General features: G+C 39.1%; 1 protein-coding gene across 4 annotated transcripts in view; it reads left to right on the forward strand.

The window, feature by feature from the left end:
• Positions 1–13,922, forward strand: part of AMN1 (antagonist of mitotic exit network 1 homolog) — a 32,598-nt gene that overhangs the window by 11,159 nt on the left and 7,517 nt on the right. For all 4 annotated transcript variants that reach the window (XM_009679880.2, XM_068946270.1, XM_009679879.2 and 1 more), the window contains exons 4-6: positions 859–1,076; positions 9,309–9,365; positions 13,718–13,829. In XM_009679880.2, coding sequence (XP_009678175.1) covers positions 859–1,076; positions 9,309–9,365; positions 13,718–13,829 — 387 coding nt within the window. The remainder of the gene's footprint in view (positions 1–858; positions 1,077–9,308; positions 9,366–13,717; positions 13,830–13,922) is intronic.

Below are 13,922 nucleotides of genomic sequence, written 5' to 3' on the forward strand. Positions count from 1 at the left end.
AAGGACTTTCCATGCACATAGATCTGCCAAAATAATTTTGTTGATATTATGTCTGTCCTTTCCATTCTGATTTCTCTAGAAAATTATCCACTCTTCTTTTACTGCCTCTTCTTCTCCTTTCTTACTCTTCCTCAGGTTCCCCAGTCTCTGCGTATCCTATCGACTCCTTTCTCTTCCAGGGCAGTTCCCTCCACCTTCATTCTTACTGTCCCAGGATGTTACTCCATATTCTTTCTGTAAGTTTCACAAGCCCATTTTCCAGCACAGCCATAGTATTCCTTCACTTGATTTCTCATCCACTAGCTAATCCTTCCGAGTTGCCCTTATGATCACATGCTCTCATGAATCATGTTTTACCTATTATCTTTGTAATCTTATTGACCAGATGCCCAAAATAGTTCAGTTGTATGAATGAACATCCTTCTTTGAAAGATTTTCCAGATCTTCAAAACCATGACACAACTCCAGAATTTCCAGAGGCTTCTCAAGGCATTGTCTAGTTCTTCTTCTTCTTCTTCTTTTTTTTTTTTAATGCAGTCGTTGAGGTGTTACTTCATGTATACAGTTTCCCTCATGTATCCCTCTACACTAAGGAAGGGAATTCAGCATTTAGAAACCTTTCTTACCTCTGGCGTTCTTCAGTAGTGCCATTTTCCAGGTCTCCATGTCTATTTGGTATTGTGATTTTCTTTTTCTCACCATTGAATTAAAAGAAACCCGCCACAAAATGATTTCCTCTTACAGAATCCCACTGGCTTGGCATAAAATGAAAATTGAGCAGAGTGTAGCGTATTGAATTCAGCATGGTGGTTAGTTAAAAAATGTTTTTTTCTTTTAATTGGTGTGTTTCTTTGACAGGTGTCATAGCTCTGGCCTTATCCTGTCCTTACTTGCGTGAAGCATCTTTTAAAAGGTGCTGCGATATAACTGACAGTGGAGTTCTTGCTCTTGCGCTAAACTGCCAGTTCCTACAAATAGTGAACTTAGGCAGCTGCTCGGGCATCATGGACGCATCCTTGCAGGCACTAGGAGAGAACTGCAGATTTCTTCACAGTGTGGACTTTTCATCTACGCAGGTAAGCAGGGTGGCAATGGGCTAATTGAAATTTATTTATTCATTAAGACTGACATAATAGAATTGAAAGAAGATCTTTTTAGCTGTATTTTTGACAAGTTTTTAGGATCCCGAACCACAGTTGGTTTCCGGTTTCCTCCTCTCAGGGAAGAGATAAGTTATATTTTGCACCTTGATAAGAAAAATACACATTTCAGTATTGCAATATTGATTGTTGATCAAAAATACATTTGTTTCATTAGAGTCTACTTATTAATGAAAGTGTTTTTTCAGTGTGTTTTATTTAGTTTTATTTTCTTCAAGTTGTAAAACATGCTGAAATATTTCATATAAAGAAAGTGGAATCTTGGAGAAATCATTATGCGCTTGTGATTAGGACAAACTGACCTGAATAATAAAAATATACGTTGTCAAACAATATAAGCCCGTGAAAGAAGTAAACACCACGTAAGTGGTTCTAGTTCCAGAGTAACTGTGCTTTCTGGATGGCCTGTCATAGTCACGTAATGGAGTCAACAGCGAAAGAACGATATTAAAAATGTTTGAAAGGATAGAGGAGTTAGCACCAGTTGGTATTTAATATGAGGAGAAGGGGGGCATCAGCTGTAATAACAATATTACAACAGACTTTGTAACTGCAGTAAGATAATGAAGTTGAGGAAGGGAATTCTTGCGATAATGAAGTATAGCATTCAGTTGACTCTGGTGGTAAGTAATTATTTTATGTTGAATATGAGCCAGGCCTAGAGCATTCATAGCAAAGTCTCAGATCTGAAAAGCACACAACAGGTTCTATATTTTCAGTGCTGTTGTTCCCCTTTCAGTTTTTCCAGAAGTAGGGCATCAGAAGTCATTTCAATCTTGTATTTGTTATTTATTTATTTATTTATTTAAACTACTTCATGACTTTTTTGTTCCCTTCCCTCTCGCCCCTCTCCCTGTGTCTGAAATAGATAAATTTCCTACTATCTGTTTTAGCTGAGTTGAGAACTTCTTGAATAATTAAATGTGTCAGTGTCTTTTATTCGTTTCTGATAATCAGTCTTGTGGTGACAGTACACTAGAATTCAGAATTTTGTTTGGCTAAGATAAATGGAAATGTGTATCAGACATCAATGAAATAATTTTACAGTACATCCCTGTGACATTGTCCATGCAGACTGAAGCAGAGAAACTATAGGTGCTCATGCCTGTAGAGATTGCAAGGCTTAATCATGTGCTTGTGTTTGAGTGCCATGATGCATATTAAAAATATGAAGAGGAACCAGCAAACCTGTATGAAGGAGTAAAGTAAAAGAAGGGAGTCAGAAATAAATGAACGTGCAAAGAAGGTCACAGCTCACTAGAGGAACAAGGAAACAGATGTAAGCAAAACTAGAAAGGGGTCAAAAACCAAGAGATGATGAAACCGGTTTTAAAATAGGATCATGTGGTGAAGCCAGAGAGAAGAAATGTAGTTAAGTGGAAAGTGTAAGGAGTGGTGCCAAATAACTGAAAGTGGGGCAGTGTGGAGGGAAGGGAAGGACTGAACTAGGAAGGAGATATGGCCTCGTATCCTGCTCCCCTGTATACACAGAGTGTGAATGGGAGCTTGGCTGAAGAACTCTGCTGCATTGGCCCAGGACTGCGTAAGAAATCCATTTATGCTTGAGTGTATATGTAGTATGCTTATGTATCGGTACGCTTATGTTACTGCTCTGAGGGGCACGTTTTATAGGTAAGCCCTGTGCCTACTGCTGTACTTTTAGTCTGCCCTGTGTACCTGTAAATACTGACAATGTTGTAGGTAGAAACCCAGGTTCAAGAGTCCAAGTTGCTGCACTGATTAAACAGCACTTTTTTTTTTTTCTTCTGTGTCCGTTGACTTAGGTTATGGCAAATAATTGTAGGAAGACTGTAGCCTAAATGGGCTGTACATGCTACAGCAGTGTATTTATGTAGGATGTGGGGCAGTTTAGCGCTCTGCAAAATGCGTTAGCAAAAGCAGGAGGGTTGTGCCTTAGCCGCTGTCTGACAAGACACACTTCTCCTGTAGAACAGAGCCGAGTTGCTTGTGCAGTTAACCGTGGGCACCTGGGTATGTAAGCCTTTGTTAGATAAGGAGTTTCATCACAACTTGTCTCTGTCAAAAAGCTGAGGAATTTTTGGCTTAATACTACAGGTGGTGTATACGAATTATAAGAATGTATCCCTTAATGAAGCTGGGCAGATGTGGATTGCAGAGAATGCAGATAGATACTTGACAATACAGGAAACAATGTTGCAAGGCTGTAGTAACAGTATAGCAATGCTTAATGTGTGCCCTTAGGGGAAAGGGAGATCATTTTGTTTTAATACGGAACTGGTTTCACTTGCTCTTGCTGTCATAGCCGTATGCTCACAAGTGTCAAAGACGCTGGTAGCTAAGTGGCTGTCCAGTGTTCAGGCATCAATCAGGCAGTCTGGTCCAGGTTTCTTTTGCTGACATGGACAGTAAGGGACACGGGCTATATCAAATCGTCATCGCATCACTTGCGTTCTTCCTAGGTTGGTGACCATGCACTGGTTTTGGATATGCCTTTTTTTATACCCTTTGTCTCATGGCCTGGGTTCCCTGAGGAGCTAGATGCACTGGCATCTTGATGACCTACTGATCTAAGTACTGTCAATACCTGCCATTCTCATAGCTCTTCTGCCTCCACACCCCGGCATTCCCATTCATTTTCCCTTCACTCCAGTCTTACCCTTTCTATTACACTTCTGTACAATAGACTTGCGATAGGAGGCCGGAAGTCAATAGGATACTCTGTGCAATGGAAACAATCGTATCGTTAGAGAGAAACGGAGGTTTTGGTGTATGGATTCTAGCTGTCAAATTTTGCTGAGTATCCCTATGTATGTTTGATAAGTACAATCAGCATGATGCTTGACATTTGATATGAGGTCTGTGAAAGAAGATCTGATATCCAAGTCAGCTTTTGAAGTGGGGAGGAGGCTTAATGAATTTGGTTCCTGGAAGAGGAAGAATTATAAATAAATGAGCAGCTGACTGTGGCCAGTGATTAACCATCTATGCTTTGCAATGCCATTAGCAGGCAGAGTCCTTAGAGAGCTAAGAATGGCCAGTGAAACATGTCAATTCCTTGACATGATGTGGGGACCAAAAGGAGTCCAAAGAATCTGTCTCAAAGTCAAAAAAATAATTTAAATGATTGCATGTAGAAGAACATACTCTAATCTTTAATCATTTAAGTTAAGTACTGTAGTAAGTATTTGTATTATATTTCTATTTTCTTTTATAAACTTAACAGACATAAATTAGGTTTAATTTGACCTTAGAGTGTCTGTTAAAGATAGTGCCTTATTCAGAGCTCAGGGATTAAGTCACAAAGAAGCAAGGGTCATGGTGGACTTTCAAGGGGGACCTTAACATAGACAGTGTTCCTCTAATACTGAACTTATGTGCCAGGGAAATGTCCTCCTTTGTCATCTGATTGCTAATACTGAAGTGTACAAATGTGGCACACAGATATGCCTTTTTTTTCCTGCTTAGTCCCAAACAAATAGAATCAGCTTCGGCCTAATTTTTACTTGTGGTGTTTACCAGAATCAGCTTGTTCTTTAAACCCTGCAGTTAGAATTAACTATCGAAGATGAAAAGTCTTGCTACTTCTAAAATTTTTTTACCTGTGAGCACTTTCTCTAGTCACAGAATCACAGAATCGTTTAGGTTGGAAGGGACCTCTGGAGATCATCTAGTCCAACCTCCCTGCTCAAGCAGGGACCTCTAGAGCATATTGGCCAGGATCACATCCAGACGGGTTTTGAATATCTCCAGGGAAGGAGACTCCACCACCTCTCTGGGCAACCTGTTCCAATGCTCTGTCACCCTCACAGTGAAGAAGTTTTTCCTCAGGTTTAGGTGGAACTTCCTGTGGTTCAGTTTGTGCCCGTTGCCTCTTGTCCTGTTGCTGGGCACCACGGAGAAGAGGCTGGCCTCATCCTCTTGACACTCCCCCTTCAGATACTTGTACACATTGATGAGATCGCCTCTCAATCTTCTCTTCTCCAGGCTGAACAGGCCCAGCTCTCTCAGCCTTTCTTCATAGGAGAGGTGCTCCAGCCCTCTAATCATCTTTGTAGCCCTTTGCTGGACACTTTCCAGTAGTGCCTTGTCTCTCTTGTCCAGTTCTGGGCTCCCCAGTACACAGTGCTCCAGGTGAGGCCTCATCTGAGGCTGAGTAGAGGGGCAGGATCACCTCCCTCGACCTGCTGGCAACACTCTGCCTAATGCACCCTAGGATGCCATTGACCTTCCTGGCCACAAGGGCGCATTGCTGGCTCATGGTCAACTTGTTGTCCACCAGGACTCCCAGGTCCTTCTCCGTGGAGTTGCTTTCCAGCAGGTCAGCCCCCAGCCTGTCCTGGTGCATGGGGTTATTCCTCCCCAGGTGCAGGACCCTGCCCTTGCCTTTGTTGAACTTCAGGAGGTTCCTCTCCGCCCAGCTCTCCAGCCTGTCCAGGTCCCTCTGAATGGCAGCACAGCCTTCTGGTGTGTCAGCCTCTCCCCCCAGTTTAGTATCATCAGCAAATTTGCTGAGGGTGCACTCTGTCCCTTCCTCCAGGTCACTGATGACTATATTGAGCAAGACTGGACCCAGGACTGACCCCTGGGGGACACCACTAGCTACAGGCCTCCAACTTGACTCTGCACCATTCACCACAACCCTCTGAGCTCGGCCATCCAGCCAGTTTTCAATCCACCTCACCGTCCACTCGTCTAGCCCACACTTCCAGAGCTTACCTAATCCTGCATCCACTGGCCTCACTTCCAGACCAACTAGACTAAAAGTATAAAGCTGTAGAAGAAGACTTACAAAGCTTCCTAAGCCCTGCTGAGAGGACTGAAAATAGTCTATCGGCTGTTTCACATCTCTTCTGTCTTTCTTTATGCATGTATATTGCTTCCTCTTTGGAAGAGGAGTACTCTGCCTGTACAGCGTTCAGCACAACAGGGCCTTGGAGCGTGACTGACCCTGTAGACTTCTGTGTGGCTCAGAGGGAGACCAGACTCAGTGGAGAAGTAGACCTGGCATGGAACATCCACTAGGAATTAGTTTGGATGATAGCATTTCTCAAACCTTCTGGAAAAGAGTTCTTGGATTATTTTAATGGAATAATATAAACTTGGTCATGTTTTGGATTCTTTCTCATGTTTGTAAAATAGAAAATCTGTAAAACTGTAGGCTAGGAAAAGAATACATCTTCTCGCAGGGTCTTCCCCTAGGAAGGGTAGAAATCTGTGCTTTCCCTGTCTTGCCTCATCTGCAAGCATCTGCTAGCTTTTTTCCAAAGTTATCTTCACTAACAACTTTATGTTCACTTGGGATTCTTTTTCAGAGACAAACACAGACAAAGTTCCAATGCTGAATAATAAATATTAAATAACGAGCTCAATTGGTTTGACTAAAAGCTTTCTAGAGATAACTTAAGTCTCTTAAGAAGGTTGGGTTAGGTTTTTTTCTTCCCGCGGGTCTTATCTCTGCCAAGAATTTTCAACAGCTTCCCTAGAGCGAGTACAACTTCTTTTGTTTATCAGCAGCAGAAGCACAAGTTGAGGACCATAGCCAACATTTTTGCCACTGTGACGCCAAACTTATATAAACTATATCATGATTTGTGCATAGGTGTATTTGGGCAAGGCTAGTGGTGAGAGAGACCCAAATGCTTTCAAAATATATGCAGTATTAACATTTCCTCTTGCTAAAACATGTTGCAGGAAATCTTTATTCCATTTCCTACCTGCTTTTCTGCCAAAATGTTATTTGTATGTATCAAAACATATAGTTCCCAAAACACTCATGCTTTCTCTTCTCCTCTTCTTCCCATCCCAAATTAGCAAACTGGAGAAGTTTATTCTTCTCTCAAAGCTATGGAAGAGAACATCATCATGAGTGCTAATTCTTAAAATGAAAAAATAGACTGGAAAAGCTTTTTCAGAGTTGTCAGCTCTCAGAAAAAAAACAGGCATTGTCTCAAGGTAATCTGTAAGGCTAAGCTACAGAACGTTATTTTTATTTTTAGATAATGTAAGCTGTGTGACAAGAGAGTACTTGAATTACCATGTTTAATTTTCTCACTTATCATATTTTCACCCATTAGGCACTGTGGGTAAGATTTTGCAAACCCTTATATGGTTGCAGGCAGGAAAAACACAAACTTTTATCCAGCAGTTGCCAGAGGCTGCAAAATAGATGTTAAGAGTAGCAATCACTGTACTCTTTCTCTGTATTACAGATGAGGAATTGGAGAACATCTAGGCAGATGGACTTACAGAGGTGCTAGGCAACAGGGACCTTGATAGATCAATGGAAGTACAATCCATTGCTATGCTTGTATGAAATGAGGCCTTGCCTGTTGTTAGGCAAGTGGCTAAATACTATTATTTAGTGTTGTATCAGAGAGTTTTTCTGGTGGCATAATTCTTACAGCTCTATTATGCAAAATGTATCTCTTCCTGAAAAGTTGCGCCTTACCCTTGCGGCTAGATCCTTCAGGTTAAATTAGTTTTAACTCTGGTCTGATGTATTTTCATTTGAGTACAAATGTGCTTCATGTTATAGGGTTTCTATGCCTGCTCAATTTCTGTGTCGTACCAGCCTCACTTTCCCCAGAGTATTGTTTCTCCAGGGCCAGACTTTGTAGCATCTGTCTTTGCTCAGACATAGATCTCTCTAACTAGTTGTACGCATAGGAATTAGGAATTTAAGAAGGCCGAATTAGCTTTGCTGTGTAAGTGGGGAAAAAATTCAAAACATTCGGTTAAATGGAAATCAATACAGTCATACCCTGTATCGGTCTTGTTCTTTATTTATACAGAAACTCCATTTGTGTGTTGCGTGATCAGTGTTTTAAAAGATAAATATGACGACTGTCTTCTTCAGGTTTTTCTCTGCTTTGTCTAGGTTAAATTAAAGGATAGACTATATACATTCTTCTAAAGTCTTAAATTATTGTAAGTTGTCTGAAGAAGTACGTTCTGCTTGTCCACAAGTAGCGGAGCTGATCTGATTGCTCTCTGCCACTGAAAGGGAGAGATCTCGTCCTGTTTCTTTGGTCCTTGCTCTCTTCTCCTCCACTCTGCCATGTGGTCCTGCCTCTGCGGTGCGCTCTCTGGCGGTTGTGAAACCTCTCTGAATCAATTCAACTCACTAATCAAGAAAAAACTTTTCTGTCAGAATTGAGGTCATAAGCAGCTTACATTTTATTGGGCAGAGAAACAAAATGGGAAAAAACTAAACACCTTCCTCGTATCGATGGAGGCTTTGGCCCTATGTCACGAAAATCTGGCACATTTCCCAACTCTTTCCAGGAACCAGCCCAGGAAGAAAGGCTTTTAGTCACTGAAAAAACAAACATAGAGCAAGGTTAATACTCTGTATATGACTAGGGGCTTAATGTCTGGACAGTTTTGAAATTCTTTATTAGGGTTTTTGTTGTTGTTCTGTTTTCCTATTTTTTACTCTTTTTTTTTTCATGGCCAAGGCCAGTTGTTTTTCAGTCCACACAAGTAGTCACACCCTGTTCAGAAAAGCGTCAATAGATGTATATATATTTGGCCTTTCTTGCTGTTCTAAGGAAAGGGAAGTCCTTTGTCTCTCTCCTGTCTCTTACGGGTTGTCATTGCTTCATGGCTGTCTGTAGCCACTTTGATGTGCTTTTTAGTGCCGATATACGACTGGTTCTGTAAGACTGCTTGTTCGGAGGAATTTTGGCATGTATAACTGGTTTACTTCAAGAGTAGAAGTAAGACTGTAGATACAAGACTCCTGTAATTAATTTTCTTTCTGCACCCGAGACACAAGCACGGTTCTGGCAGTCCTGAGAACAGGAGGAAAATTAGTCCAGGTAGAGCACAAGTGCTTTAAATCTTATGAATTAGACATGCCTGTGCCTTCACCACTATGGTGTACCCACTAGTACGTTATTGTAGCTACACAGTTGGAGTTACCCCAGTAGAAAGCTAGGCTAGATCACATGGCAATAAAACGCAGCAGTGTTTAGTAGACTGAAAAAAAAAATACTTGGATAATCTTTACAAGCTTAGTTGGGAAGAAAATATTGTGATGTTAAATGTGGTCAGTGACTGCAGGGAGAGAATACATTAGTATAAAAATCTTTCCCAGGTAGCCATTTTCAAAAAAAAATTTGAGCTTTAATCTACTGTACAAATAACAAAATTGTGTTTTTCTAGGTAACAGATGATGGCGTTATAGCACTAGTGAGTGGAACATGTTCAAAGAATTTAAAGGTAACTTATCTAACCTAATACAAATAAATGCAAAAATCAAATATTTCATTTTTTAATTATTATTTCTAAGGGGTGGTTTTTATTGAGGCCTTTATGTTTGTCTACGTGTTTGCTCTGATTTTGGTCATGACTTGAATATTTTCTGTCTCTGTAGCAGTGCCCCAGACAAGCCTTTTGAGAACTGCAGTCTCTTTTCAAGAGGAATTTTCTTTTACTGAATGTAGCATGCTCATTTTAACTTATATTGTTTTAGAAAAGTGTATGACATGCAAATGGTTGCTTTTCCATTGGTTTGTTTGGAATTGTTTCTTGATTCTATTGAATCATTCTATTCAAGCACAATTAGTAATGTGGAGAATTTCATGGATGTAAGAAATTAGCAACTCTGGGTAAAAATCTAGCTCATTAAAGCAGCTGTGAAAATGAAGTCCTCTTTGCAGAAGGATTCTCTAGACACATAGACAGTGATAAAATGATGGAGAAGAGGCATCCCAGAGTCCCATAAACGATCTACTTTTCTAAACAGTAATTTTGTTGCCTGTCTGCATGTTTTTGCTTTCATAAAGAAATCTAATCTAGAAGTTAAGATGGGAAACAAGTCATACTCTTGTTGTTGTTGTTTTTTACGCTATAAACCAGCAACAACAAAACAAAGTAGAAAATCTGGATCAACTGACAGTATTAACAACCTGGAAAAAATATCACTGTTCTTGTTTTATATGAAGGGTGTACGTATGTGATTTTTTTTTTTTAAGCTGATGTTTTTTCTGGACGATTTGTTTAGTCTTGGTAAGTCTTGTGGTAGAGATGAAAATACCATTTTTCAGAACGTGGCAGTGAGATAAATTCTTTTTGTCCTAGAAATGACTTGAAAATGTCTTTGTCTTTTAGCTTGTTACAGCATTAGCCATAACAAAGCATTGACTCCAGATTTTCTAAACAACTCTGAGAATATTCGGAAAGCCTTCGTATTACCTTTCTCTTATCCGGTCTACAAATATGAAGCAATGTGTATCACTGTAATGTGGATCAGGTCATTCTCAAAAGCCTTTAGCACGTTTTTCTTAAAATGCAAAGATTTCTTCACAGAATTTTATCATAATAAGTTTTGATTAAGCCATTGACTAGAGTGAGGTTCTATAAGGATTTAGAGAGTCTTGAACTGTTTTCAAGCAATGTTGGTGTAATTACTTTGACAGTATTCTCTTCCCTCTTGTATATTATCACTGCCCATGTTTTGCAGAGGATTATATTCTTGCGGGTAAGCCCTTTTTCTTCGAGCCATAGAAATTAAGTTATTTTTAATAAAAATGTCCAGCTTGCAAAATGTGTTCCTGGTTGCATTGCTATAGATACCATTTCTTTGAAGGTGCACAGGTATTTTTATGGGCTGTGGATGGATGCCTGTGGAGCAGTGCTCTGTCAGGGAGAGCAACTTGGGTAGCTTCCATAAGACCTGTCTCATGTATAAGGGATCAAGAAAGGTACCTGGTGAACGCAGCTAAATTCAGAAGCAGCTAAGCAGCTAGGAATTCCAGGGACAGGAGAAAATGCCTCTAATGCACTGCAGAAGGAAAGAGGCAGACACAAAGTATTAGAAAATAGAGCGAACGAGTACAAGACAGTCCCTTAGACCTGTAGGGCCTGAAAAATTCTCAGTGGAGAAGACTGCTGCATGGCAAACTTAAGCAAGCCTATTGTCAATAGGTTTTATCTTAGTTACATTTTATAATAACTGAAATATTTCATGGACTACCATGAGTCTATGACTTTTGGGAGACAGGCAGAGAGAAGCAATTTTGTGGTAAAGAAAGTAAAAGACAGTAGGAATTTGTTTGGAAGAGAAAGGATTTTAAAATGAAGAGTAATGATTGGTATCAAGAAGAGATACAGTGGGATCATAAATATGACTAACAGTATGAAAATCCTCAGTTTATCTAATAAAATGATTTATATCTGCTAGAGCTTGAGGGCTCCTTTTATCAGTTGTCTTATCCTTCTTTAATTTCTGTTTAATTTATATGAGGATTATTTAAAAAGTGACCAAGTGTACAGGCTGTGCAAGTGAAGTTGTATAAAAAATAAACTTTCTTATCCCTTGCCATACAACGTTAGAATATTAAAATGCTGGCTTTGATTTTTTTAGAGGAACTAATGGAAAATTTCAGTCATGCCACTTGCTTGATTGGCTTCCCTGTCTGCAAGACTGGGGTCATACCAGCCTGATGACATTTTTAAAAGTCCTTCAGGGTGGAAGTGGTATGGAGAGAAATATGTTGAAGAATAGTCTAGATTTGGTTTGTTTGTTTTACTGTGCTTAGTACTGACTTCTTTCTTAAAAGCTGTATTTTTAAATGCTTTTGCATTTAGCTTATTTTTGCAGTTTTAATAAGTCAAACATTTTAAGTTTTTATGTGGAATGGCATAATTTTAGAAACCAAAGCTATGCGCTATCTGTATAAATATGCAGCTGGAAGGGTTTATATCCCTGATTTATGAGCAGTGGGAAGAAGAAACTTAATACAGAACATCAAGATATTTGCTACAAACTCCTCTTTTTTTTCTATTCTAGTCTAGTCTTTTTTTCTATTCTATGTCATTAACATCTAACCTCTGCTTCGTGCCATCAAATTAAAATGCAAATATATAAACAGTGATCTATTGTCAGGTACTCGGGGGAAAAAAGTAGTATCTTAAACTGTGACTACAAGGCAGATTTATAACACTTTTTACTTCATTCAGAGGTGTTCAAATCTCGCATTTCACTTATCCATTATAGTGAACTAAAAACGATACATACGTTAGCTTTTTGTATTTCTTGCTTTTATGAACACAGTTCTTGTTTTCTGTGTCATCATTCTGTATGATATTATATTTATTACAAAAGGTCCCTTTCATTCATATGCTCTTTAAATATCCTTGAAGTTCATCATTTGAAAAGGTACTCTTTCACAATAAAAAAAATTCTTATTTCTTTACCTTGGGCTACTCAAAGTACATTTTCCCAGATCTCGTGTTCCACTAACTTTACGCTTCTCTTTTTGCATTTTTTTGGTATGTTATATATATTGATATAGGAGGCAGTTTAGAAAGCGCCCATTCAGCACCCCTCTTCCGCCCCCCCACCCTCCCCCCCAAAAAAAAAAGTTAAAGTATACAGATGCACATTACCAGGGAGAAGAAAGATGACTTTGGGTGTGAGTAACAGACTAAGAGTAAGGGGATTGGAGTCTACTACTATGTGAGGCTGGAAAAAACATTTTCTTCCTCCTTCGCATCCATAAAAGAAAGATAATAATCCTTCCTTTTTTCAGTCCTCTGTTTTTTCTTGCATTGAGACAGCTGACAGAGGCAAGGAGTGTTGGGTGGGTTTTTTGTTATTTTTTGCTTTTTAAACCTGGATACATGCTTACCCTCTCAAATTGCATGTGACTAAACTTAAATTTCTCTTTGAAAGCTGGAATTTTCATCTGTGAACATTATATTGAAATAAACGTGAGTTTTCTTCTGCAGATAAAACTAGCCACTCTAGGAATTACATCTGCGCATAAATCTTTAAGCTGTTAGCCATTTGGAGAACCACATCTGATCAGCAGAGAAAGGACTATAGTATCAGAGCATACACGTTTTAAAATCTCATACATTGCTAGGTGAGGAAGAAATTTAGCTTAGCTATAGCTTCCAAGAACAAGCTTCCCAAGTCAGCAACCACTCTCAGAAAAAAATTTTGAGGGGCCTTGTTAAAAGTATGTTGTACTGTTTCTCAAGATCTTTTTATAAAAATTAAGTAGCAAATTTTTTTTTATTGAATAAAATTCTTGATCACCGACAACTGCTGAATTTATTCTCTCTTTACTACATGCAAAATGTATAGTCTATTCTTGGAAGAGATCTTAGTCTTCTTTTAAGAACTATATAAATGTATATTAGGAACCTAACAGAGACTCATGAGTCCTGGCTGTTCTGGGAAGCCCCAGGCTTCAATTGCACTCTATCCTCTTGGACAAGAAATTACTAGGGGAGCGTGTGATGCAGGAAAACTGATGGGACTCAAACTCTGTAAAATGTCTTTGAAGAATTTTTTCATTTATTTTGAATGATATATGTGTTTTGGGAAAACTCAAATTTGTGTTTTTTAGTGTTGATTCTTCATAAAGAAAGCTATCTTATTTTTCTTAAGGGTATCTGTACAGGACCATATATGGGATCAATGCACAGAGGAGTAGAAGGTCAGAATTTCTTCTGGGAGGGAATCTCTGAAGTGAATAATAATAATGGTTGGTAAAATGAAATGATACCTCCAAAACTATGGATGCTGTAACAGGCTTGTATTTTTACTATTTTTGTAACAGGAGATCCACATGGAACGCTGTGTGAATCTGACTGATGTTGCTGTGGAAGCAGTCCTCACTTGTTGTCCAAAGATACATATTTTTCTGTTCCACGGATGCCCATTGATAACAGGTGAGTCAAATCACTTCTGACCGTGTCTTCTTGCTGTCTGAAAAAGCAAATTATGTTTTGTAAATACTCCCAAACAAATAATAAATGATTAGA

This window comes from Struthio camelus, chromosome 1 (assembly GCF_040807025.1).
Source record: "Struthio camelus isolate bStrCam1 chromosome 1, bStrCam1.hap1, whole genome shotgun sequence".
In the NCBI taxonomy this organism is placed as follows: domain Eukaryota; kingdom Metazoa; phylum Chordata; class Aves; order Struthioniformes; family Struthionidae; genus Struthio; species Struthio camelus.